Here is a 27,365-nt window from a genome sequence, read left to right as displayed (position 1 = left end):
GTCCTATTTGCCAGCACTTGGCCTGTACCCCTCTAACCCTTCCTATTCATATTCCCATCCAGATGCCTTTTAAATCACCTGGGGTGGAGTTGAACCCAGGTCCCTGGACAGACAGCCTTAAACAAAAATAAAGGTAGCCACCCTGCTTACCGCAAGAATTGCAGAAAACAGCAGGCATTGGAATGTGGATTGGATAAGATGCATTGTAAAGGCCCAAGGATAAAGATAAGGATGTCTAATTAACACTTTGATCATGGAAATACCTGGTGTCCATAAGGCTGCCCATTACTGACTGTACAGTCATATGATTAATTTGGTTGGGTGTGTATGTAATTAATTAATAACACGATTGGTTTGCAATCATCAAAGTCAGGCTGAAAACAAATGTATAAAAGTTTACATTTTTCCTTTGTTCAGAGAACAAGCTTCTGCACCACCAGAGATTTCTTCCCAGCGGTGAAACATCAATAAACTCTTTGATGTCAGAAGTGGACTCTTGATGTCAAGTGATTTATTTAGTCATTCTGCTTCAACACCCTGGAAAGTGTGATTAAAATGGGCAGCTAATTTATTCAGCTAGTGCAGTTACAATGGGTGGAATGGGCTCTTTCTCTGCTGTCACTTTTCTATGGCACATTTATTGTGTTAACTTCATGCTGTGACAATGTTTTATGGTTCAAGACTAAAATTGTAGAATTCAGAATGAATGGAAGAAAAGGTAAATTTTCATTGGATAATTTTTATTGGAAGAAAGATTTTTGTTACCAGATATGTTTATCTCACTTTTGAAAATAAAAATGTCACTTCTCTAACATAAAGACATTAAACTTTTTGCGTCATACAGAATTGTTGCACAATATGCAAGTATGGACACAATTCATACAAAGCGGCACAATATTATCTCATATTGGAACTAAGCAGGTTTTCTCGGATGGTATCTCATACCTACAAAGGAAGAGCTATCTTGGAGACTATTTATTTAAAATAAACGTACTTGCCCAGAAATTCATAGGTGTCAAACCTTTTGCACCTGTAAAATGGGCACCTAAGTATCAATATCACGGGTGGCATGCATTCCACACTTAACATGTACTGCTGATTAAATTGTAAAGATATTCACAGCCTGTGCCCAAAAAGGCAATCGTCCCTTTGTATATGCAATGAACGGCTCATCCTCTAAAACTCTTTAGCAACTGACTTATGTACACTATGAAGGTTGTAGGCAGAAACTAATTATTTTCAAAGGCAAGGGTCTGCTGGAAGCTGCTCCCTGAAAGTTATTTTTTTGTAGCTCACCTTATTGCGAAGACAGGAAGAGTATTCCTCTCAGCTCCACGTTAAGTTTCCCTCCCTTCCAATCTCCCCCCACCCTCCCTCCTCCTCCTCTGCCTACCATCTCAACAGTCTGATTATTGTTCTTCAAAGAACCATGAATTGCTTCCAAGGCCTTCACTGGCATCTGCAGTTTGTCAACAGTAAACAGAGGAGGCCTGTGGGCCAATTTTGCATGGTCCAGCCCTGGATTAGATATACTGTATATAGGGATACAACCAGGTGCAATCCAATTTCTAACCTACTGAGACTTAAAGTTTATTAAAATAAAAGCAGTGTCTACAGAGAAACAGCACAAAGAATTTACACTCAGTACCATATTATGGAAATATTGTAACAATTGTACCAATTATTCACATTTTCATTCACAAAATTTAACACAGCAATTGACAGCACAGTATTGTCAAATAATTACAGTTGAACCTTACTCAAAGTACATGGTTTAGTTAAATAATCACCACAGCTTTAAGAGAGGCAATACTTGGAATGTAAAAGTGCAAACTGATGCTTGGACCTGGCAGTTCAAAGTAGATGGTTGTGCTAAGTGAGTGATGGTGAATCATTGGCCCATTTTGCATCCCACTCAATTTTCTTCGAAATCAACTGCAAAAACATTGGGCAGATATAAAAAGGTTTCCAAATTTCCTATTGCCCATTTTGCATGATCACCAAAGATCAATTTTACTCCCAGTGTGCTTTACTCATAGAGACATATTGATATGTTTTCCTGTTGAATATCAATAAAGTAACATTGTAAAATTGAAGGTACAATTTCAATATATCCAATATATTTCAATAGCTGAGCCCAGTTTAATATTCCTACCTTTTTGCATTTGGAATACAACAATAATACAACTGGTATTGCACAGAAAACAACCACCATAATAAAATAATTTCAACTAATCTCAGAACAGGTAAGACCAAAGAAAAACTGAGGCAGCAGTGGTTAGTCACGAAGTATTTGTAATTTCAAGTGGCATATTATCAGTAGTTGTTTGATGAGTTTTTTTGTATCGTTTACATTGAATGGTGCAGTTCTTTTAAATAACAATTTTGTGTTTTAAAGACACAAATGCAGATTTATTGTAAGTAGTTTATGGCAGAATCTACAGAGAATCAAAAACACAGATGCATGATTCATATGCCACACTCCCAACACAAGATCAGACTGGAGAACCACAGATCTTGCATAAAATCAACTGTATTTTTCAAATGGTGCTCAAACGGAAGAATCTCTGATGGACTTTTGATGGATTGTCTTGGTTCTGCTGAGGAATGGCAATGCAGTGCACAAACAGCCTGCCATCATCGTTAACCCTAGGCTACACCATGCACAGAAAATGGACCAACTGTACCCATGGTCAACATCATTTGGTAGGCCATAGATAAATTTTGGTTGACGTGAAAGATCATACGAAATGCTGGCTGCAAATGTGCAAAGAGAAATTGTGCAAAAGATTCCTAAAGGAAAGAAAAGAAAATTGCTGTTATTTTTATCCAAAATATAATACAATTCAGATATTGTAGTACATTTTACTATCTAAAGGAAATGTGCAACAAGACAGCGAATATGACAAATTAGTTTCAGTGGTTGAAGCCAACGCATTTAGACAGGAATTTGAGCGTACTGTGAAATGTCCAGGGTCACTTTAAATAAATCATTTTATAAAATGCATACACATGTAAAGCTTTCTCCCACATGTCAGAAAAGGTTCAGAAAAAATCCATTGAACAATATGAGTAAAGAGGTTTTAAAAATCTATCACAAAAACAGCTTGCATTGCAAATACTGCAGGTAACAGCATAAATAAGATAAATTAAAATAAACAAAATAAATGAAATGAAGGCAAAACTGTAGCAATTAAATTTCAGATAGACAAATGTGAGACCAGCTATTTTTGAATTTAAAAGATTGTAATAAGGCACTTTCTAAATGGCAATAAACTTGAAATTTAGAAGTTCAAATATAACTCAGAGGTCCATATGCATAGATTGTTAAAATATCATGGACAGCTATGAAAAATAATCAAAAAGGTTATATCTAGAGGACTACAACAGTTATGCTAAAGCTTTCGAAAGCCCTAGTTAACCACTGATTGAGTACTGTGTGGAATAGCAGTATAGATTTATCGGAACAATAAAGGTTAAATTACAAAAGTAGAGCAAACCAAACTTGTATTCCTTTCAACGGCTAGGGGGTAAATTGATCAAAGATTTTCTTTTTGCAAGTGTGTAGTTAAGGTAGATAGAGAGAAGTACTTTTGTTAGTTGGAGAGTCAAGGACCAGGATATATAGAGCTGAAATTTAGAGCTAAGAATTTCCAAGGAAACACTTTCACATAAAAAACGTTGGTAGAAGTTTGTAACTCTTCCTCAGATGTCAGTTGACTGGGGAGTAAATTGTGAACTTTAAATCTGGGAGAGATATTTTGAACTAAGGGTATTAAGAAATATGGGCAAAAGGAGATAAATGGAGTTAGGTCATGTCAACCATAATCTACTTTGAATGGCAGAACAGGTTTAAGACGTTAAGTGGTCTACTCCATTCCTATGTTCTTTAATTTGGAGATGCCGGTGTTGGACTGGGGTGTACATAATTTAAAACTCACGCAACACCAGGTTATAGTCCAACAGTTTTAATTGGAAGCACTAGCTTTCGGAGCTCTGCTTCTTCATGAGGTGGTTGTGGAGTACACAATTGTAAGACACAGAATTTATTGCAAAAGTTTACAGTGTGATGTAACTGAAGTTATACATTGAAAAATACGTTGACCAAGGTATTTTTCAATGTATAATTTCAGTTACATTACATGTAAACTTTTGCTATAAATTCTGTGTCTTACAATTGTGTACTTCACAACCACCTGATGAAGGAGCAGCGCTCCAAAAGCTAGTGCTTCCAATTAAATCTGTTGGACTATAACTTGGTGTTGCACGAGTTTTAACTATGTTCCTTAAAGCAGAGAAGCAAATTTCAAACCTTCAAATGTTGCAGGAAGAGGATGTCAGTAATTCACTCCTTTTTTCTTGCTAAAGTGCTGTTGTGAATTGAGATTTTTAACTTAACAAATACGTTGTGCATTCCATACAAGTTGTGTTGCCCCTCCAATTAAGCTGAAATTACACAATCGCATTCAGTTAAATAAAAATAGCTTCAAGAGGAAGCCTTGATTCATTTCATCTGACAAGGACAGAAAATATTACAGTGTAAAGGTTGCATTTATGATTTTGACAAGGTTCCTCATGGTAGACTGGTTAGCAAGGTTAAATCATATGGAATGCGGGGAGAACTAGCCATTTGGATACAGAACTGGCTCGAAGGTAGAAGACAGAGGGTGGTGGTAGAGAGTTGCTTTTCAGACTGGAGGGCTGTGACCAACGGTGTGTCACAGGATTGGTGCAGGGTATACTTTTTTTTGTCATTTATATCAATGATTTGGATGTCAGCATAGGAGGTATGTTTAATAAGTTTGCAGATGATACTAAAATTAGAAGTGTAGTGGACAGCTAAAAAGGATATTTCAGAGTACAAGGAGATATTGATCAGATGGGCCAATGGGCTGAGGAGTGGCAGATAGAGTTTAATTTAGATAAATGTGAGATGCTGTATTTTGGAAATGCAAATCAGGCCATGACTAATACACTTAATGGTAAGGTCCTGGGAAGCGTTGCTGAACAAAGAGACCTTGGAGTGCAGGTTCCTAGTTCCTTGAAAGTGGAGTCACACATGGATGGGTAGTGAAGAAGCATTTGGTATGCTCACCTTTATTGGTCAATGCATTGAGTGTAGGAATTGGGAGGTCATGTTGCGGCTGTTCAGGCCATTGGTTCAGCCACTTTTGATATTGCGTGCAATTCTGGACTCCCTCCTATAGGAAGGATGTTGTGAAACTTGAAAGGGTTCAGAAAAGATTTACGAGGATGTTGCCAGGGTTGGAGGGTTTGAGATATAGGGAGAGGCTGAATAGGCTGGGGCTGTTTCCCCTGGAGCATTGGAGGCTGAGGGGTGCCCTCATGGAAGTTTATAAAATCATGAGGGGGCATTGAAAAGGTAAATACGCAAGATCTTTTCCCTGGGGTGGGGGAGTCCAGAACTAGAAGGTTTAAGGTGAGAGGGGAAAGATATAAAAGAGACCTAAGGGGCAACTTTTTCACACAGAGGGTGGTGTGTGTATAGAATGAGCTTCCAAGGGGAGGTGGTGGAGGCTAGTACCCTTATAACATTTAAAAGGCAGCTGGATGAGTATACGAATAGGAAAGGTTTAGCAGGATATAAGCCAAACACTGGCAAATGGGACTAGATTTATATAGGATATCTGGTCGGCCTGGACGAGTTGGACCAAAGGGACTGTTTCTGTGTTGTGCATCTCTATGATTTTATTTAAAAATCTCTCTGCTGCCTTCCTTTGATGCCACTATTTGGGGTTTGAGATGATTTTGCTGTCTTAGCAAAATTCTTTTTCTTTTTCTCACCACTTAGATACACATGTAATGCCCTATTCCGTGGACTTGTGGACAAACTCTGGAGCTACTAAACAATGCAGTAATCAGGGAGTCCTACACTGTTGAAAGTGTCATCCAATCTACTTTTTCAGGTGAGTATAGAGGAACAGAGAAAGCTCTCCTTAGATCTTTGCCTATATCAGAGTCGGGAGTGTGGTGCTGGAAATACTCAGCAGGTCAGGCAGCATCCAAGAAGCAGGAGAATCAACGTTTTGAGCATAACCCCTTCATCATGAATCAGGTTTATGCCTGAAAAGCCGATTCTCCTGCTCCTCGGATGCTGCCTGACCAGTTGTGCTTTTCCAGAACCGTACTCTCGACTCTGATCTCCAGCATCTGCAGTCCTCACTTTCTCTTCCTTGCCTATATCAACCACCATTGCTGAGACTTCTTCTCTAGCCATTATCACATCACTATTTTTGGAACTTTGCTGTGCACAGTTTGGTTACTGTGTTTCCTACATTACCAGCAGTGACCTCAGAAGTACTTAACTGGCTTAAACAGTGATGCAGAAGGCAAAATATTGTTCACCCAACCCACTGTCAAAAGGTATCTCTATAAAGTGTCTGTTTAGAAGTAAAAGCTACCAATGTAATAAAAAATAACTGCAGACACATAAACTGCTGAAGTAAAATGCTGGAAAATGACCTGCCATTAGGAAAAGGAGGCCTGCCACATGCTGAGTGAGACTTTCTTCCCAGAAGAAGCTCATTGATGCGACAATACACCCGCACAGCAGGACAGCAGCTGCCATGCCCAGGAATCCAGCTGTGATTCTCCTCAAATCTGTGGTGGTAGAGAGGAATAAAGAAAAATAAACCTCATTAGTATTTCTTCAGAAGAAAAACCCACTAAGGAATAGCTTTGACAGCATTCTACTGACCAATATCCATAAAGTTATTCATTTCAACATCACTAATGCATGCTAGGTCACACAAAAATGAGACGAAGTGGTTATTTGTTGCAATTCACCAGGCTATGAGTTCCCAATCTATCCAAACTACATTGAAGGAGTGAAATTGATTGCATTGGGAAGCATCAGTTCTTAAAGAGGCGGGTACAATTGCTGCCAGTGTAGTTTCTAATTTCCCATCCCCAGTACATAGCTGGGGATCCAAGTTCCCCACAAATATTTATCAGACCCAAAGTTGAGAATCAAAATAAATAATGGTTAGGATTGCCACTGGCATTGTTTGCATATCAACTTACACTCTTAAGCTGGTCCATACTTTATATAGTGCCGGCCTACTTTATATAAGAATAATTAATGTTCAATGCAATTGAGTTGGTAAGACAAAAAATGGGTTCTGTGGAATGGCACTATTTTCACCTCAAGTAACGATACTTATCCTTATTTGAATAGGATTAGGGTTCCAACCTAACATCCAACAGATGTGACATTGGACAATTCAATGGGTACATAGATAAGTAAAGCTGTATCCTACTAACTGTCTCTGCCTGGAGAATGCCACCAAAAACCTTTATCTAGATCTGGCTTTTGACAGAGGCAAAGTTAACCTGTTGAGTTGTTAGCAGCGGCTGCAATACACAAAACTCACAGGATGCATTGCATCAACTTGTCAAAGCTTCATTGATAATACGTAGCAAAACCATCTACTGTTTAGAAGGACAAGGTCAGCAGGTACCCTCACTTTTAGTTTCCCCACCAGGTCACAGACCAAATTGTGAAGAATGTATATACATCCCATTCCTTCATTGTCACTGGCTAAAAATTATGGAACTCCCTACCTAACAGCACTGTGAGTGCACTTTCACCACAAGGATTGCATAAGTTCAAGATAAATGTTCACTACTAGCTTCTTCAGTGCAGCTGGCAACAAATATAGCCTTGGGGGAAATGGCTACATCCTGAGACAGAGGAAGAGAGAAAAAATCTATACTCTTAACTCTATTTCTCTTAAAAGCTCTTCATATTATGGTCAATAATTTCCTCAAGCCTTCTTCCATTCGGCATTACAATTCTATATGCCCATGAATGAGGTTTCCATTGAACTTCCATTGTAGATCTGATCATGGAACAGAAGAAGTCCCAAGAAAATTCCTGCCACTTTCCCTGTTCTCACATTTCCTGTCATATGAACAGCAAATAGAGGCATGAATTGTAGGTGAAGTAATTCTGACAGAGCAGGTAGAACCACTACATTGAGGCAGAAATGGAAAGCACAGCTTATTCTTAGTTTAGCATTGTTTAATGCTATTTCACACTTACGCAGCAGATGCCATTCATCCTGCTGGATGGTTTTTGTAAGATTGAAAGGAATATTTCTTAGACGAATGGGCTGGGAGTAGTGATACTTGACAGATGTGCATCTCTGCGCAATTCCTAAGAGGAAAATAAAATTCATCAACATGACACAGCGGGACTTAAATATCAATGAAAATCTGTCATAATCAAATAAACAGAATAAATATTATTGTGAAGTACTGACCATCACAACTGGCATGTTTATATATTGACTGATTTAAATACTTGTGTTATAAATGGCATTATGTTCATATCAGAATAATAATTACCAATGACATAGATTACAGTATTCAGCTGATGTAATAATAAAAGATTCATAAAATATTCTTCCCGACAATATCATAATTCCACATACACCATTGTTGTACAATATGTTAGCCATTATCAACATGTAGTTAATTGAGAAACCAGGCCTAGATTATTGTATTTTTCATTAGTAAATAAAATATGAATTGTAGACATTGACATTGGACCTATGATCTGGATACTCATATTGTATGATGTCTGCATGTGTAGTTTAATCATTTTTGTGTATTTGTTGTTGAAATGTTGAGAAGTAAAGCACAAAAAGTGTGCTTTTTAATTGTTTTGTGTCCTTTACAACTTTTGTTTGTAATTCTCTAATTCTTTTGTCTAATTCACTGGAATAGCTCCTATGGATTGGAGGATAGTTAATGTAACCCCACTATTTAAGAGAAAGGTGGAGAGAAAACAAGGAATTATAGGTCTGTTAGCTCACCATCAGGAGTAGTAAAATACTAGAGTTCATTATAAAGATTTACTAGACGAGCACTTGGAAAATGGTAACAGGATTGGACAGAGTCAGCATGGATTTACAGAAGGGAAATCATGCTTGACGAATTTATTGGAATTATTCAAGATGTAATAAAATTAAAGTGCATGGGATCAAGATAGTGTATTGAGATAAATAGAGAACTGATTTGCATTCTGGAAACAACGTGTCTTTTTCTGAGTGGCAGGCAGTGACAAGTAAGGGAATGTAGGGATTGCTGCTTCAATCTTCTTGTAGTGAGAGGATGAAATGTACAAAAGCACTCTGCTCCACTTAATGTCAATGTTGGCCCCAGTTCAGAACAGTAATTGACAGGCCAGATTTCAGCAGCTCTTATTAGTGCTGGTGGCATCCAGGTGGTGATTACAGCTGGACATTCCAACAGGGCCAACAGCAGGCTGATGCTACATTCACACTCCGGTGGAAACAAGAAAAGGTGCCAAGCTGTACAACTGTTCAATTTTGCCAATGGAGCACTATACAGGTACATCTGTTTGAGACCAGATGGGTCTCCCTGTTCCAGGATTGATGATTTGTGTCCCAAACGTTCATGGACAGATCTGTCAACATTAAGCCTGTGTTCTTCTACTTCCTATTGACTATCACCAACAAATTGACCAGAGGATTGGTTGAGGGACGTGGAAGCTGAACATGTTGAGACTATGTTGAGACCAGAAAACATTGTGAAACTCTTCTTTGAGTTAATTGGTGGCAAGCAATCAAGGCAAAAATCCAAAGATTCTTCACACTCAGAGATGTTCAGAAGGCAAGAGAGGAACAGAGGGAAATGTCCCACCTCCAGAACATAATCTCTACCTGCTGCAGGCAATGGAGGTCACCATTGAGAAGGATCTCCAACAGGTCAAGATCCAACAAGATTCATTACTTACTCGACAATCATCTTCTAGCACACAGTCTGGTCCAGAGCAAAGGATGAGACACATTATCAAAGAAGTTCAGATAAAGAAGATGTGATCTACCACATTAAGGAGAAAGAGATTCAATAACATTATCATAGGCTTACATACGAAGCTCAGCAAATCCTTTTATCCTGGTTTGTATGATGTGAAGCCACAGACAGTATGGCCTCTAAGTCTTTCCTGTCCTCTGTCACGGATGTCTTAGATGACAGTATATGGGATGCTGGAATAGCCTCTATCTCTGATGAGCTAACAAAATCTGCCAGTTCTTTGGAGACAAAACAAAACTCCCGGAAATGATGATTTACTGGTGAATTGTAATTGACTCTTTGGGATCAGATCAACCAAGACCTACTGCATGGAATGTGCTTTTTGGTGGCAATATGCCGGAATGCACAAGGAAAGGCATCATCACTCTCATGTACAAGAAAAGGGCTGAACATATTAACCTAAAATTTGCTGGGATAGCCAAATGAAATTAAATGAAATGAGGAGAAAACATATGAAGCCTTGTGCTGATGTAATGATTAGAAAGGTCACTGATTTTAATGTGTTTCTGTGTTTTGCTAAAGAAATGTGTGCGTGTTTACATCAAGCATTGCAACTCAGCAGTAATGGACTGAATTGTCACAATAACTCTAGAATAGCTGACATTTTTCAAAAGTAGAAGTAGGTGTGATAATGTGGACTATTTATCAGCTGAATTTGTGATTGTCAGGGAATTGTACTGTGTAAATATCATACATTGGATGACATAAAGTGAACACAAGCTAAAGCTCACATAGAGCAAGAAATAAGTCTCTTTCTAAGGCAACACAAGCAAATCCTAATGGGTTAATTAATTAAATTGATGTGGTAGAAGACATATTTATAGTGTTTTTGACATTGGTCAAAGAGACAGAAGCAAAGTTTGTGTTTCATGTCCAATACAAATCTTCTTCATAACTCATTTTGGTCAGATTAATTAAAGATGATGCTAGGGATATGGCTTTGAATGGCTGGGTTGAGTACTAAAACCTGGTAGGGATGAGTAGCCATATTAAAACAAAATCTGGGCAAATGGAAACAAAACTTCTCTTCACTGCAGGGAAACTCCTGGTCATTAGGTGTGAAGTGCTCTTGGTGTTGCTGCATGTGCTGCAAGTCTGGTTCATTCCTCTTTCCTGATTCATGGCAATCAGTCAAATCACCTTCTGCTTTATCTGGAGATCAAAAATGGACTGGGTTCAGAAGGACATGATGTACAATCACCTAGGTAATGGGGGAAGGTACATATCCAGTATCATCCTCATCTTGATGACCACCTTTGTGTGCAGCTGCATCAAGCTGTACATAGACTTTAAGTCTGCAAACACCAAGTGTCACTATGAACTGAGGTTCTGCCTGTGTCCAGTGATGAGAAGGGCTGGTCTGAGCACATTTGCTGGGAATGCTCCATTCAATTGGATCAAGTGGCACGGTGACATAGTGGTTATGGGTGGCACGGTGGTACAATGGTTAGCACTGCTGCCTCACAGCGCCAGAGACCTGGGTTCAATTGCCACCTCAGATGACTGACTGTGTGGAGTTTGCACATTCTCCCCGTGTCTGTGTGTGTTTCCTCTGGGTGCTCCGGTTCCCTCCCACAGTCCAAAAATGTGCAGGTCAGGTGGATTGGCCATGCTAAATTGCCCATAGTGTTAGGTGAAGGGGTAAATGTAGGGGTATGGGTGGGTTGCGCTTCGGCAGGTCGGTGTGGACTTGTTGGGCCGAAGGGCCTGTTTCCACACTGTAAGTAATCTAATCTAATCTAAGCTGCACCATCTCTTCTGGTGGAAAGGCCTATCTTAACAAACACCTTTGACCACAAGTTCATCAGACAGTGGTCAGCACATAATGTCCTTGGAGAAGGGAGACATTTGATCTTGCTCAATGGCTCCCTGAACAGACCATCAAGTTCATTTGGCAGAATGTCTCATCACCAAACCTTTCAAACAAGCAGCAAGACAGAGTATGGCTGCAGGTCAGAAGGCCCTTCCTGCCAGATCTTTCCTCCAGACCCCAAGTTTCACCCTTGTCGTATATTGTCATTGAGATGGCCGTGCAGGGGAAGAAACAGTTGTCCACCTGCTTGTGAAATGTGCCTTTGCAAAGGAGCTTTCAGAAAATATACAGTGTTTTTTTTTCTTTGGCAATGTTCATCATGTGACAACTCTAAGGAGAGATCAGACAAACTTGGATTGTTTTCATGAGAGCGCAGAGACTGAGGGGGGAGCCTGGTAGAAGTCTTTAAATTATAAGAGACATGAATAGGTTGGATAGTCTTTTTCCCAGGATGGGGATGTCAAATATTACGGGGCATAGATTTAAGGTGAAAGGGGAAAGGTTAAGGAAGATGTGTGAGGAATGCTTTTTTTTAGACAGAGGGTAGTAAGTGTCTGGAGCGGGCCACCATAGGAGATGGTAAAAGCAGATACGATTACAAAGTATAAGAGGCATTTAGACAGATTCATGAACAGAAAGAGAATAGAGAGGTACAGATCATGCTCAGGCAGATGGGATTAGCTTATAATAGAATCATGGTGGGGCGAAGGGCCTGCTCCTGTGCTGTACTGATCTATGTTCTATGGCAGCTCTATGGCCTGTTCCCATAGATACACACCAAGACATTCATCAACTACACCTGGAGAACAATTAATTCAGTGACAAACACTCTTTGATCTACCCAAGATTTCTTAATCTTCCTGTGCAAAGTGTTGCCCTTGACAGTATGTTGCAGATTGGCACATTCTAAGGTCCAAGACTACATGCTGAGGGAGATATTAAACCTTGGGCAGCTATCACAAAGAGAAAGAGCACAGTCCAAGGTTCTTCAAGGGGCGAGAAGCTTTGTAAAAACTCTTGAGCTGTTTGTTTAACACATAATGAACATAGAAATGATTGACTGCAATTGTAATTGTTAGAAGTAACAAATGGTCGTGAATGAAACTGATTTGTTTTACACTTGATGTATAGTGTCAGTAATCCATTTTTATAAACATCCTGAATAAAGCATATTTTTAAAAAAGAAGATAAAAGATGATTCATTATCACCTGAGAAGTGGAGACCGCAAAAGTCAAATCCTACTCTCAACACAAAGAGCAAAATGAGAAAGTCTAGCTTTAAAGTACAAAAACACACCAGAACTTGCAGTAACTATAAGCTACACTAAGGGTCACCAAAACCATATCTTGATGTAAATAATGTTCATATTTGATCATTGGTATAAAATGCATGATTTTGATAAAAGGATGTAAATCGTTGAAAGAATAGCACTTCAATATTTGTGTTCTGGAATTTGTTTTCAGAAGATTGTAAATATACATTTTCTGAAAGCCTATTATGAAATTCACAACATGAAAAGCCAACATCACTATTGTATTGGCTTGTCTCATGATTTTGATTTGATTTGATTTATTACTGTCACGTGTACTGAGGTACAGTGAGAAGTGTTATCTTAAATGCTTTACAGGCAGATTGTATTATATGAGTGCATCAGGGTAACGCAACAGAATGCAGGCTACAATGTTACAGCTGCTGAGAAGGTGCAGAGAGAAATCAACATTAACATTAAAGAGGTCCATTCAAAAGTCTGATAACACCAGGGCAAAAACTGTTCTTGAAACTGTTCGTACATGTATACAAACTTGTATATCTTCTGCCCGATGGAAGAGGATGGAAGAGAGTATAATGGGGTGGGACGTTGGCTGCTTTCCAGATGCAGAGGGAAGTATAGATGAAGTTAATGGATGGAGGGAGAGGTGGTTTGTCTTCGCAACTCTCTTAGTTTCTTTTGGGCTTGCCACACTTTGCTGAGGTGCATCCAGATAGGACGCATGAGGTACACTCTTATGTCTAACATAAATCTAAGGATTCAATTAATTTCCAGTCAGGATATAAGGAATTCAGCTACAGTGACACTTCAGCACAATATTATGCATATTCAAAATCCATCATAATGCTTTGAGAATTGGAATTCAATTTTTAACATCCAGAACCAAAAGAAATCAATCAGCTTAAAGCTATTAGCTAGTCATATGGTCTTATATAATGCAACTCAAGTCCTACACCAAAATGACTGACTCTTACTGATCCCCAAATCTCCATTCTGACTTGAAAACATTTCACCGTTTCCTCACTGCTAGTCCAACTTTGGGAACTCCCTTGTTAACAGTGCTGTAGGTGACCCTATGCCTCAAGGACTGCAGCTGGTCAGGAAGGCAGCTCATTACCACCTTCTCAAGTGCAATTAGGATGGGCAATAAAGGCTGGCCGAGTCAGTGACCCCTATATCAAAAACAAATTTTTAAAAGTGGCTTCACAAGGTACTCAGTCAGATCAAGATATTCTCAAGGCAACAAGAAATCACATGTACTTAGGACTACATAGGATATAAAACACGGGCCTTTTGACACACCCAGTCCATGGTCTACTGTGCTCTAATCAAGCTCCTCCCACTTTTCTTCGCCTAAATCTACTATAAGGCAGCAAAAGTATAATATTAATTATAACCAAAGTGGTTTCTAGGGCCAATTTTGTTCACTTAATAAGATCAGGGAAGAATGCTCCAGATTTTTATTCCCTCATCCGTCTCAATTTTCTCAGTAGATTGCACAACTTATGGGTGTGATGGGATGTGGAACTATTGTGATTTACCAGACATTGTAAGGGACTGGCTCAACAATATTATTAGTGATGACAATATGATAAAAGTATGTATATTTTTAAATTAATCATTTGATAATACAGAAATTGAATATTACTGACAAAGATACGTTTTGTCAAAGCTTTTTGTCTTGAACACATCAGGACATTTCACAAAAATACCGATTTAAGTGGAAATCCAACATTTACAATATATGTCATACAGGACTGATTGGTTGGTAGGGGTGTTACCATGTAGAATACATTCATTAATGCTGATTGACAGTTAGCTGCCAGGCTTTGTTTAAATTTTAAACTTGACTCAAATTGGTCAAGACATCACCTGGAGAAACAAACCAGTGAATGGCTCTCACCTATTCTGTTGAATTGAAATAGGTGCAATGTATGTGTATATGTTCTTTCTCCTTGCAATGTACAGGACTCTTTGTATTAATATATGTGGCTCCAGTTCATACAAGTGCACCACACCACAGGCCAGATTGACAATCCGAAATTAGTTGTCAGTATATTGCATGCATGCTCATGATTATCCAGCAGATGTCCAACTTCAGAATCAAAACCCAAATTGGACACTGTGTTACTAGTTTTGCAAATTGGGACTCGTTTGGTATGGGCAGTACTTTGTGCACAGCTGAAGGAATATACTGTTTGGTATGATCTGATCTTTGTAATGCATTACCTACGTACTTGGCACCACACTGGCACTGTAATTCATAAAACACATTACACATTGTTGATAGAACACCTTTTTGACTTGTTGGCAGCATCCTGTTAGTGATAAACACCATTTGTGTTGCTATTGCACAGTAGCAGTGTGAGACAGCTAGCTTCACATGTTATTCAAACCTTTAAGATACCTTAGCTTTCCAAATGTTGATTTTCCACTTGAATTGGTGTTCTTGTGAAATGTTCTGCTGAGTGCAAGGCAAAAACTTTGGCAATATGTGTTTTTTCTCAGCAATTTTTAAATTTGTTTTTTTGTTGAAGGTGTCACTGATTAGATGGGATAATAAACAAAGGTTCTATCTGATCCCATAGTCATATGGATATTAGAGCCTACAATACGAACTGAAGAAACAGAAAGGTTTTTGTGTCTCTTAGCTGATATTTTCCTCATCAACTCACACCATGAAATAAATTGACGGTTTTTTTCAACTATTGTTTGTAGGATTGTGATGTGTTCAAAATGTTTGTCTAAAGGTTGCATGTTTATCTAAAGAACAATAATATTTTGCATATGGGGCATTTTGATATGAAAAGATGTTATTTCAATGCAAACCACACTACTAAAACATTGAAATCCCACATGCAACCAAGTAAGATGTGCTCAACATACATAAATGCATGTATCAAAAGCCATTCATTCTTTGATCATTGATGGGTTTATGAGAATAACATGTTTAAAATAATGAAAGAAAGAACATTCACTTGTAAAATCCTTATACCACTACCACCTTATCCCCAACACATCTGCCTCTCCAATGTCTTGATCATGTTGTCTTTCAAATCTGTGCCCGCCTTTTTTGGACTACATTTTGGAATCCCTTCAGTCAAGTTTCCATCCTTGCCACGGTGCTGAAAACACTTAACAAAATCACAAATTACATCCTACCTGACAGCTGACTGACAAAGAGAAATGATTATTCATGTCCTTCCTGACCTACCTGCAGCCTTTGACATGGTTGAAAACAAATCCTTCTCCAACATCTCTCAACCATCAACCCTCTGGGCAGACTGTATTCTCCTGGTTTGGATCTTATCTGTCTAAATCTCTAAGAGTATCATCTAAAAAGACTACAGTTCTTGTTCCCACACTGTTACCTGTGATAGCTCCCAAGGATATATCTTTGACCACCTCCTTTTTTTCATCTATATCATCCAAAAACCCAGCATAATTTTCCACATCCACACTGACAGCACACAGCTCTACCACACCCTCACCTATTCTTGATGTTTCCACTGCCTTGAAATTGTGAGACTGCTGGTTAGCTATTCAGCAACAGGCAAACATGAATTACCTGCAACCAAATATTGGAAAGACCAAAGCTCAGTGTTCAATCCAGACCCCAAACTCTGTTTCCCAGTTACTAACTATTATTATATCAGGCAACTAAATCAAATTTTGATGGCCTTGGTATCATATTTGACTCTGAACAGTTTTTCAAAGAAGCAATAAGGGTTCAAATTCATAAACAGGTCCGGGCAGCAGGCCGTGGAGAGGGTCTTTAGGGCCGACTGCCTGCCCCTCTTCCGTGGTTACGTTAGAGCCCGAGTGTCCTTGGAGAAGGAGCACGCGGTCTCCACCAACACCCTGGAGTTGTTCAGGGAGAGGTGAGTGCCGCAGGGAGTGGGGTGCATTATTTCCCCCTCCAACTCTATTTTGATTTAATCCCTGCCCTCCCCTTCACTGTTTGATCACACAGCATTACTGTTTGATCACACAGCATTGCCCTTTGATGTGAAGGGCAGTGCTTGTCACTGGTCACTCGGGTGTTTCCTATTTTCCTGGTGGTGGAAACCGAATAAAGATTCGTGCACCTTGTGTCTCTCACTGTGTCTCACACCTGCACACACACAACATGGGTGCTGGGGAAAAAATAAGCACTACCGCAGTTAGGCGGTAGTGTGGGGTTAGAAAAATGGAAAAAAAAAGAAAAAAAAAAGGAGCGTCAGAGGTTCAGAAAAAAACCAAAAATAGACAGGAGTGCCCTGGCCAAACTGGCCATAAACAGACAGCGGGCCGTGGAGGGGGTCATTAGGGCTGACTGCCTGCCCCTCTTCCGTGGTTACGTTAGAGCTTGGGTGTCTCTGGAAAAGGAGCATGCAGTGTCCACTGACACCCTGGAGTTGTTCAGGGAGAGGTGAGCGCCACAGGGAGTGGAGTGCATTATTTCTCCCTCCAACTCTATTTTGATTTAATCCCTGCCCTCCCCTTCACTGTTTAATCTCACAGCATTGCCCTTTGATGAGAAGGGCACTGCCTGTCACTGGCCACTCGGGTGTTTCCTTTCTTTCTGGTGGTGGAAATTTGAATAAAGATTTGTGCACCTTGTGTTTTTCACTGTGTCTCACACCTGCACACACACACACACACACAACATGGGTGCTGGGGAAAAATAAGCACTACCGCAGTTAGGCGGTAGTGTGGGGGTAAAACAGAAAATTAAAACAGGAGTGTCAGAGGTTCTGTTTATTTAAAAAAAAGAAAAGAAAAAAAATAAACAGGACTGTCAACGGTTCTGTTCACTCTAAGTGCTGGCTTTCAGGAAGCCGGACCAGTGTCAAATACCATGCACATGTAAATAAAGGATGACTTGGTGATGGGATTCTGGCCTCTGTGGAGCTATTACAGTGGTGATGAGAGAAAAAAATATCCATTTGAAGACATTCGCTCGCAACTGCTGTCTCTGAGGCAGGTAAGCATTTCTGGCATCATGCTATTATTTGGGAAGCTTGGCTCATTCGATCCACTTGTGGAAAGAACGCATTATATTTTCTGGGCAATGACATTGGGAACGATGAAAAGCAACGTTATCCTGGCAGCTTGTGGACCCGCAAATGTTTTGGTTATTAGGAGTCTAACATTTCCCAAGGCACCAGATACTAAAACCTTTCAAGAGGTGATGGATTTAGTTAAAGAATATTATGAACCCAAGCCTCTGAAACACTATCGGTTTGACTTAGCAGTTTGAGAATCAGGGGAATCCATGTCAGGATTATTTACAAGGTTAAGATGACTGGCAGAGCCACATGACTTTGGTTCAACGCTTAGTGAGATGCTGAGAGACCGTTTAGTATGAGGAATTAATGATGTAACCATGCAAAGATGCTACTTGCTGAAGTCCAACTGGACTTCAAACATACACTACAATTGACTTTGTCATTAGAAATTGTGGCAAGTGGAGTATATGAGTTGCAGGGGATTCAGATGGAAGTGGACACTCTCGCCAAGCTGACTGAGCTTGGGAACACCACTGGAATTAAGGCAATTGCGTAGCCTCACTCAAGACATATCCGGAACAGAGGGACTCTAGGTCAGCTCACAACAAAATCCCAAAGCAAAGACAAGCCTCGGCCAAATACTTAACATTTTCTTCAGGAACTGGCCCTGCAAGCCATTGTAGTTGCTGCCAGTGTGTGGACTCGAGACAGCAAAAAGGTCCCATAGGCCTGAGTTGAATCAGCAACTTCATAGGCCAGTATTCAGGAGAATGCACATCCTGTAAAACTCATCTACATCTGCTTTGGAACAGTTAGATTGTTTAGCAACATCCAAATCAGAACCAATCAATATAACTGTCTGGTTAATGGTCACCTGGTTCTAATGGAGGGTGATACCGATGCAGCTGTATCAGTGATTATAGACCCTGTCTTTAACAAAATTCGCTCTGGACTCCAATTCTTAAGTTTGTGTAACTTAATAGACTGAATGACTGAGAACCTATACTGGGGAATCTTTACAGATTAAGGCTACAACTTCGGTTCCAGTCTCACATGAGAACAGTTGGTTCAGTTACCACTGATTGTAGTAAAAGGCTCGGGCCCAAGCTTAATGGGGTGAAATTAGTTGAGGAAGATTCAAATTGATTCGCTCAACATATTTCAATTAGAAAGTGGTTGCCTGACTGAAGCCCTAATTAAATACCTGCAAGTTTTTCAGAAAGGTCCAAGGACGATCAAAGGAGCCAAGGCCACCTTGCATGTTGACCAGGAAGCAATTCCACAACTCTGCAAGGTCTGCCCAGTGCCATTTGTCTTATATGCAGAAGTAGAGGCAGAAAGCAAGAGGCTGAAAAACAAAGGAATCATCAAACCAGTACAGTTTGCAGAATGTACTGATTGTGAAGCCCGATAGGTTTGGGAAACTGCTTCTTGCAGCTGGATAAATAACCAGTCTGTCACATAGAGGACTTAAATGCAAAGCTGGCAAGGGGAGGCTGTCTTTCACAAAACTGGACATGAGCCATGCGTACCTGCAATTGCACTTAGATGAGGATTCCCAGGAGTATATTACAGTTAATACTCATAAGGGTTTGTACCAATATACAAGAACTGCCAGTTGGGGTATCATCAGTCTGTGCCATCTTTCAGCAGACAACGGAGAACATTTTACAAAGTCAACCCCAGATGACCATTTAGGAGAAAGTGAGGACTGCAGATGCTGGAGATCAGAGCTGAAAATGTGTTGCTGGAAAAGGTCAGGAAGAAGATTGCAGGTTAGGAAGGTGGTGCTGAGTTTGAGGGTTGGGACTGAGGGTTGGGACTGGGGGGAGGGGAAATGAGGAAACTGGAGAAATCCGACCATTTATCTGGGTTACATGCTAATAATAGGGAAGACCAATAAACAGCACTTGGAGAACTTGGACATAGTCCTTACACATTTTTCCATGGTGGGCATATACCTCAGAAGGGAAAAATGTGTGTTCCAGGCACTCCAAGTGAATGTTCGGCTACAGAGTCAACAAGACTGAACTGTTGCGGGCAATCGATATGTGCCCCAACTTCCCATGTCTTAGCTTAAGTCTTCCCTTAGGTTGGTGAATTACTATGTAAAGTTCGTACATAACCTGGCATCTATCTTGGCACCCTTAAATCTGCCACTGAAAAAGGGTTAGCCTTGGGAATGGTCTCGTAGCTAAAAGAGCCTCTAGGGAAGTGAAGAAGCAGCTATCATCATCATCATCAGTTGGCACACTTTGATCCCAAGCATGATTGATTCCTCCCTGTATGGTATTGGGGTAGCATTGGCTCACAGATGGCCCAATGGAGTGGAATGCCCAGTAGTGTATGCTTCCCGGACTTCGGCCGATGCAAATATCAATAGAGAAGGAATGTTTGATGGTCATCTTTGGTGTGAGAAAAGTTCCACCAATACCTTTACGGACATAAATTTGTAATAGTAACGGACCACAAACATCTGCTAGGGCTGCTCAAAGAGGACAAGACCATGCCGCTCATTAGCTTCAGGTCGAATTCAATGGTGCATACAATTACAAGTTGGAACACCATCCAGGAGGACTTGTAGCAAATGCAGATGCCTTGAGCTGCCTCCTGCTGAAAGATACTCCACCAATGGAGCCACTGCAGGAAGAGTCCTTTCTGATTTTAAACTTACTGGACACCTTTCCAGTCACTGCTGACAATATCAGACTGTGGACACAAAGATCTGGTGCTAGCAAAACTAAAACAGTTGGTGGTGATGGAAGAAAAAAAAGGGCCATCACAGTCAGAACTGAAACCTTTTTGGACTAGGCCAGACCAGATCACCACAGAGGCTGACATTTTATTATAGGAAGCAAGGGCGATTGTCCTGAGCAAAGGTCACCACTAGACACTGGTTGAACTCTACCAGGGTCATCCAAGGGTTTCAAAAATGAAAATGTTGGTGAGAAGTTATGTCTGGTGGCCAGGACAGGATGCAGACCTAGCCACATTTGTGGGCAGTGCCCAGAATGCCAATGAGGACTAAAATCACCCCAGCAGCTCCCCCACAATTGTGGGAATGGTGGGGGAAATCCTGGACTCAGTTACACCGCAACTACGCAGATCCTTTCATGGGGTCAATATTCTTAGTCATTGTGGAGACCACTCAAAGCATTGGATGCACATAGCCAAACACATGGACAATGATACAAAACTTGCAAGAATATTTTGCAATACATGGGCTCCTGAAAGTGTTGGTCACAGACAACAAGATATCATTTACCCGCAGGGAATTCTAGTATTTCGTAAAGTTGAATGGCATTTGGCATAAAAGGACAGCTCCAAACCATCCACCGTCCAATGGACTGGTGGAAAAAGCCATTCAAACTGTGAAGGCAGGCTTAAAGAAACAGCCTACAGCTTCACTAGATACCTAACTGTCCCGGTTCCTGTTTGATTATCGGACACCCCTTCATGGCATAGCTCCACCAAAGTTGCTACTGGGGAGAAGGTTCTGCACCAAGTTAAATCCGATCTTCCTGGACCTTGGTGGGAAGAATTAAATGGCATCAGGACAATAGACAATAGGTGCAGGAGTAGGCCATTTGGCCCTTCAAGCCAGCACCCCATTCATTATGATCATAGCTGATCATCCACAATCAGTATCCTATTCCTGCCTTATCCCTTTCTGGGGCAGAGCTTTTCATATATCCACCACTCTCTGGGTGCAGAAGTTTCTCCTCAACTCTGTTCTAAATGGTCTACCCCTTATTTTTAAACTGTGTCCTCTGGTTCTGGGCTCACTCATCAGCGGAAACATGCCTCCAGAGTGTCCAATCCTTTAATAATCTTATACATCTCAATCAGATCCCCTCTCATCCTTCTAAATGCAAGTGTATACAAGCCCAGTCACTCCAATCTTTCAATATATGATAGTCCTGCCATCCCGGGAATGTCCATGCTGGACACAAGACTCCTCTAAATGAGAGACACAGTTTACTTCTCTCTATCTTTGTAACCTCCTCCAGCTCCACAACCCTACAATGCAGCTACATTCCTCAAATTCTTTGGCATCTCTCCACTAGTGGTAGCTGTGCTTCCAATGCCAAAGCTCTAAGTTGTGGAACTGTGTCCTTAAACAACTCTGCTTTTCTTTTTATCTCTCCTTCTTGAATCCAAATATTTTGATCAATCTTTCAGACAGCTGTTCTACATCTCCTTACATTGCTTTGTGTTAAATATTGTTTTATGCAGAAGTCTTAGATATTTAGTATGTTAAAACTGGTGTATGAACGCAAGTTTTGTTTGTGTTGTTTCGGGACTTCACAACCTTAAGTACTTTTTGAAATGCAGACATTCGTGTCAGAAAAAGCTGTTGTCAATTTGTGGTGCTAGTTGAGGGATGAATATAGGTTGAGGGATAAATACGCAAGGACATAAGAAATAGGAGCAGGAGTACACCATGTGACCCCTAAAGACTACTCTGCCATTCAAGAAGAACACAGCGGGTCCTCTGGCTCAACCATCAGTTGAATTTCCATCAGTTCATCACATTCCTTGGTTCCTGGAGTGACCAAATTCTGATCACCTCAGCTTCAAATATATTTAATGATGGACCATTCACAAACTTCTCCAGCAGGAAATCCCAAAAATTCACAACCCATTGTGAGAAGAAATTCCTCCACATCTCAATCCTAAATGATCACCCCCTTACTTTAATACTGTCACCTCATGTTTTACATTCTCCAGGTGGCAGAAGCAACCTCAGTGTCTACTCTGACAAGCTGCTTCAGAACCTTCTATTTTTCATTGTGATCATCCCTCATTCTTCTAAACTCCATAACATATCAGCTCAATTTACTCAGCCTCTCAAATCAAAGGAAAACACTTTCATCCCAGGAACTAATCTAGTGATTACTGACCTGGAGATTGGGCAACACACTTACTTTTGTTGACTAGTATTGTGGGATATTTTACATCCTCCTTAGAGGGCAGGTGGGATTTCAGTTTCACAACTCAGCTATGGCACCTTTGATAGAGCAGCATTCCCTCAACACAGCACTGGCCTCTGGAGTAAGACTTAAAAGCACAACATAAATTTAAAGTTGAGGAGTCTATAGTGAGGAATGGAATACCTTGCACTTCTGGCAGCATGTTAGCATTCAACATTACCAGATCATGTTAAGCGCATGTAAAGGCTGAGATGTGGACAAGGATTAAAGGATTAGCTTTGGCCACTGCTGATAAGACTTGGACAATCTTCCCCCAATTATATCTTAACTCTATGCCTTATTTCACCAGCTTGATTTTTGTTGACAATTTCCATAGAGGCATAATTCTAATTTCAATAACTAAATGGCAATTCAGGGTCAATTGTATTGAACTCTGAATCATCTGCACTTCTTCAGAAATAATTTGAAATTGTTTTAGCTCATGTAAGGCCACTAAGTGAAATGATAGTGTAAATCAGTCACATAAAATCCTAAAATATGACATCAATTTATTTAATTGTGTTTCTCAAACATCAGAGAATGAACTGTTATAGTAAAGATGGGATTAACATTTTGAATCCAGTGACCCTTCTTCAGAAGCTCTGAAGAGGTTCTGAATAAAGACCATCAGATCTGAAACGTTAGCTGATTTCTCTCCACAGATGCTGCCAGACCTGCTGAGTTTCTTCAGCAATTTCTGTTTTTGTTTCAGATGTCCAACAATAACAGCTGTTTTATATTATTATGCTGTCATACAGGTGTTAGCTTTATATCAGTGGTAGCACTTCCTTGCTCTGAATCTGAAGGTAATGCTTTCAAATTTCATTCCAGGATTTAAGTAATTAATCCTGGCTTTCGAGAGTGCTGCACAGTCAATGTTGTATTTTGTTTGGTTGCGATATTCAACCAAAACTGCAACTGCCTGATCAGCTAGGTGTAAGATTTGACATAGCACTATTTGAAGAAGCACATGGGAGATCTTGCTGTATCCTGGCCAATAGTAATCCCTCAACCACCAACACGGTCATTTATATCACTGCTGTTTGCAGAACCTTGTAAACTGGTATCTTTTCAGAGTTAAAAATCACACAACACCAGGTTATAGTCCAACAGGTTTAACTGGAAGCACTAGCTTTTGGAGCGCCGCTCCTTCAAAGGTGGTTGTCACCTGATGAAGGAGCGGCGCTCCGAAAGCCAATGTGCTTCCAATTAAACCTGTTGGACTATTACCTTGTGTTGTGTGATTTTTAACTTTATACACCCCAGTCCAACATCAGCATCTCCAAATCATGTCTTTTCCTATGTAACAGTGACTGCACTTCCATAAGTAAGTCATTAACTGTGAAGTGATTAGATTCGATTCGATTAGGTTCTCTACAGTGTGGAAACAGGCCCTTCAGCCCAAGCCCACATTGACTCTCCAAAGAATAGCCCACCCAGACCCACTTCCCTCTGAACTAATGCACCTAACACTATTGGCAGTTTAGCACGGCCAATTCACCTGACCTGCACACCTTTGGACTGTGGGAGGAAACTGGAGCACCTGGAGGAAACCCACGCAGACACAGGGAGAATGTGTAAACTCCACACAGACAGTCGCCCAAGGCTGGAAAAGAACCTGGGACCCTGGTACTGTGAGGCATCAGTGCTGACCACTGAGCCACCGTGCTTTAGAGAGTCCCTCAGGTTCTGATGGGTGCTATATATTGGATCTCTTCATGTGGTTTTACAAATGTTGGGATTCAAACAACTCATAACTCTTAAGCATAACTCTGAATCCCCAGTGATTCAATGGAGGACCAGGGAGTACTCAATTCCCAAAGGGAGTCATACAGTCATAGAGATGTACAGCAGAGAAACAGACCCTTTGGTCTAACTCGTCCATGCCGGCCAGAAATCCTAAATGAATCTCGTCCCACTTGTTAGCATTTGGCCCATTTCCTTTCAAACCCCTCCAACTCATTAACCTTTAAAATGTTATTATTGCACCAGCTTCTATCACCTCCTCTTGCAGTTCATTCCATGCACACATGGCCCTATGTATGAAAAAGATGCCCTTTAGGTCCCTTTTAAATCATTCCCCTCTAACCCTAAATCTATGTTCTCTAATTTTGGACTTCAATATCCTGGGGAAAATATCTTGGCTATTCACATTAGCCATGCCACTCATGATTTTATAAGGTCACCCCTCCGCCTCCGATGCTCCGGAGAAAACAGCCCAAGCCTATTCAGCCTCTCCCCATAGCTCAAACCCTTTAATCCCAGCAACATTCTTGTAAATCTTTTCTGAACCCTTTCAGGTTTCACAACATCTTTCCTTTAGCAGGGAGGCTTGAATTAAGATATGATACTATCTCTCTGTCTCCAGCACTGAGCGTCATCCTCAAAACACAATTTTCAAGAAAAATACATTTTCTCGATGAAAAGATTTCAAAATTGAGTGGTATGCAGGACTCTTGTTATATGTCAATGAAATCAGGGTCATTTATATATTTAATTGTTTTAGCTAAATACTGATAACATTCTTAAGAGGCATAATTAATGACAACGTCCGAGCTCAGCTGCTGAATAGATTGCTAAACTTGACATCAAACTATAACTGACAGCATCCGAGGAGCAGGAGAATCGACATTTCGGACACAAGCCGTCCTCACTGCAGTCCTCACTTTCTCTGTCAAACTATAACAGTTTTCCCAGCCATGTGAATAAAAAAAAATGCACTATATGTTGCCATAAAGAAACAATATTGTTATCTGTTATATCCTTGTTAATTCAGCCCATGCTACATTAATTCTCAACTACCAGCCACCTGAAATTAAACACAGACAAGTGCTGGGATGCCCATGCCTCTATTGTCCAGGAACAACTGCATTTCAGGGGAGCTCCAGTCGAGACACTTAGAAATTCCCCAAAATTCAAAAGAAATACAACTAAAAATAGATCAAATGCAACAGATTCACGCTCGGGATATAAAAAAAAGGACACGAGATAAGCTGCTTTGCAAGTGTGAGTTTTGACTCAGCAGTAACACTCTCACTTTCCATGAATTGAAGTCCCAAGCCGCAGGTTTGAGCAGGAGATGTTAAGGTTCTGTTGGAAGCAGAACAGGGGAGTTAAATCTCTCGAGGCACAGGTCAATCTATCATTCCTCGTGTACACCTAAAGAGATCGTTGCTGTGCACAAATTATTGGCAGAATTTCTTTTGACATTTTGAAATATTCGGCTGACTGCGAAGTCCTTGGGGATGTTTATAAAAAATACAATCTTTACTCTGTACCGAACTCCCCTGGGCGCACGCCGACCTCCACAAATTAGCCGAAACTATGAAATTTCAGATCATTTTAACACGTTCAGTGCTCTTGGGAAAAGATAATAAAAATGCACACGGGTATGAAGAACACTGAGTTAGATCTAAAACCCACTAACGCCAGCTCCAAGCGCAACTCCTGCGTCTCCTTGTTCGTTGAAGAAACATACCTTTGAATCCAAAATTAAAAACAGGCACAGGGGCTCATTTCGCCCAGACGAAAGCATTTTCCCCAAGTCAATTCTTTGACCCCTAGTAACAAGAGGGATGAATATTTTCTACTCAAAGACCACCCAGCGATTTACACCAGCTGCTATTAAAAAAAAAGCTAATCTCGTTTTGCTAAATCCACAAAACAAACCGACTCGAACAAGGTGGATCTCTGGCCCCCGTTTTGCCCAGGGCGATGAGCCCCTGGATCTTACCCTTGGATATGAGTTGGTCAATGTCTCGGTCGATGCCCATGTAGTAACATTTCCTCCAGAGCCCAGTGTAGCTGGCGAACAGAGGACGGCTGCAGTCCGACTCGAAGACGCCGAGCCCCAGCACCGATCGCCAGCTCTCCAGCAGCTCCTGCTCACTGGCCGGGCCCGGGGTGAACGGGGCCAGGGCTTTCAGAGGCCCCCTGGCCCCCGGGACCACCGGCTCCTCGGCTTTGCTGCGTTCCCTCAGCGGCAGGTTCGGGATGGGCATGACCCGGCCGCCGCCGCCTCCTCTTCCGCCGGTCCCCGGGACGGGAGCGCGCTCACAGGCCGCCCTGTGCCTCCGGGGGTCGGTCTCGTACCAGTGGTCAGTGAAGATGGCCGTGGTCAGCAGCAGGAGAGCGGAGCCGCTGAGGAGCAGGCTGACTCCAGTCATCCAAACCCCCTTCTCCATCTCTCCCTTTACCCACCTCCCCCCCCAGCCTGCCACCCCCCACCACCCCCTCTCCCTTATCTGTCCCTCCTCCCAAAGCTCAGGTTGTCTCCCCCCAGCACCCCGGTCTATTTTACATGGTGGACGAGGCTCCGGGACTGCCCAGGGTCACCTGTCCGGGCCTAGGCTGCACTGGCTCAGACACACAATGGCACAGCTTATCCAGGGCTCAGCCTAGCTCTGCTTCTGCACTGCCTTCTCCTTTCTTTGTTTCTGTTGGTCTCACACTC

General features: G+C 41.1%; 1 protein-coding gene across 2 annotated transcripts; it reads right to left on the bottom strand.

Annotated features, from left to right (window-relative positions):
• Positions 1-713: 713 nt before the first annotated feature.
• tmem178 (transmembrane protein 178) lies at positions 714-27,116 on the bottom strand. Of its 2 annotated transcripts, none has more exons than XM_043696373.1 (4): positions 26,646-27,116; positions 8,066-8,179; positions 6,484-6,621; positions 714-2,793 (listed from the first exon to the last, which is right to left on the bottom strand). In XM_043696373.1, exons 1-4 carry the CDS (start codon positions 27,094-27,096, stop codon positions 2,552-2,554), a joined length of 945 nt encoding a protein of 314 aa, XP_043552308.1. In that variant the 5' UTR covers positions 27,097-27,116; the 3' UTR covers positions 714-2,551. The 2 variants fall into 2 exon arrangements, with proteins under 2 accessions (XP_043552308.1, XP_043552309.1); XM_043696374.1 differs by having other exon boundaries at positions 2,549-2,793; positions 6,488-6,621; positions 26,646-27,115.
• Between the last annotated feature and the right edge of the window lie 249 nt (positions 27,117-27,365).

Source organism: Chiloscyllium plagiosum, chromosome 9 (assembly GCF_004010195.1).
Source record: "Chiloscyllium plagiosum isolate BGI_BamShark_2017 chromosome 9, ASM401019v2, whole genome shotgun sequence".
Taxonomy (NCBI): Eukaryota; Metazoa; Chordata; class Chondrichthyes; order Orectolobiformes; family Hemiscylliidae; genus Chiloscyllium; species Chiloscyllium plagiosum.
Note: the sequence above shows the minus strand (reverse complement) of the source record. Positions and strands in the feature narration are given on the sequence as shown.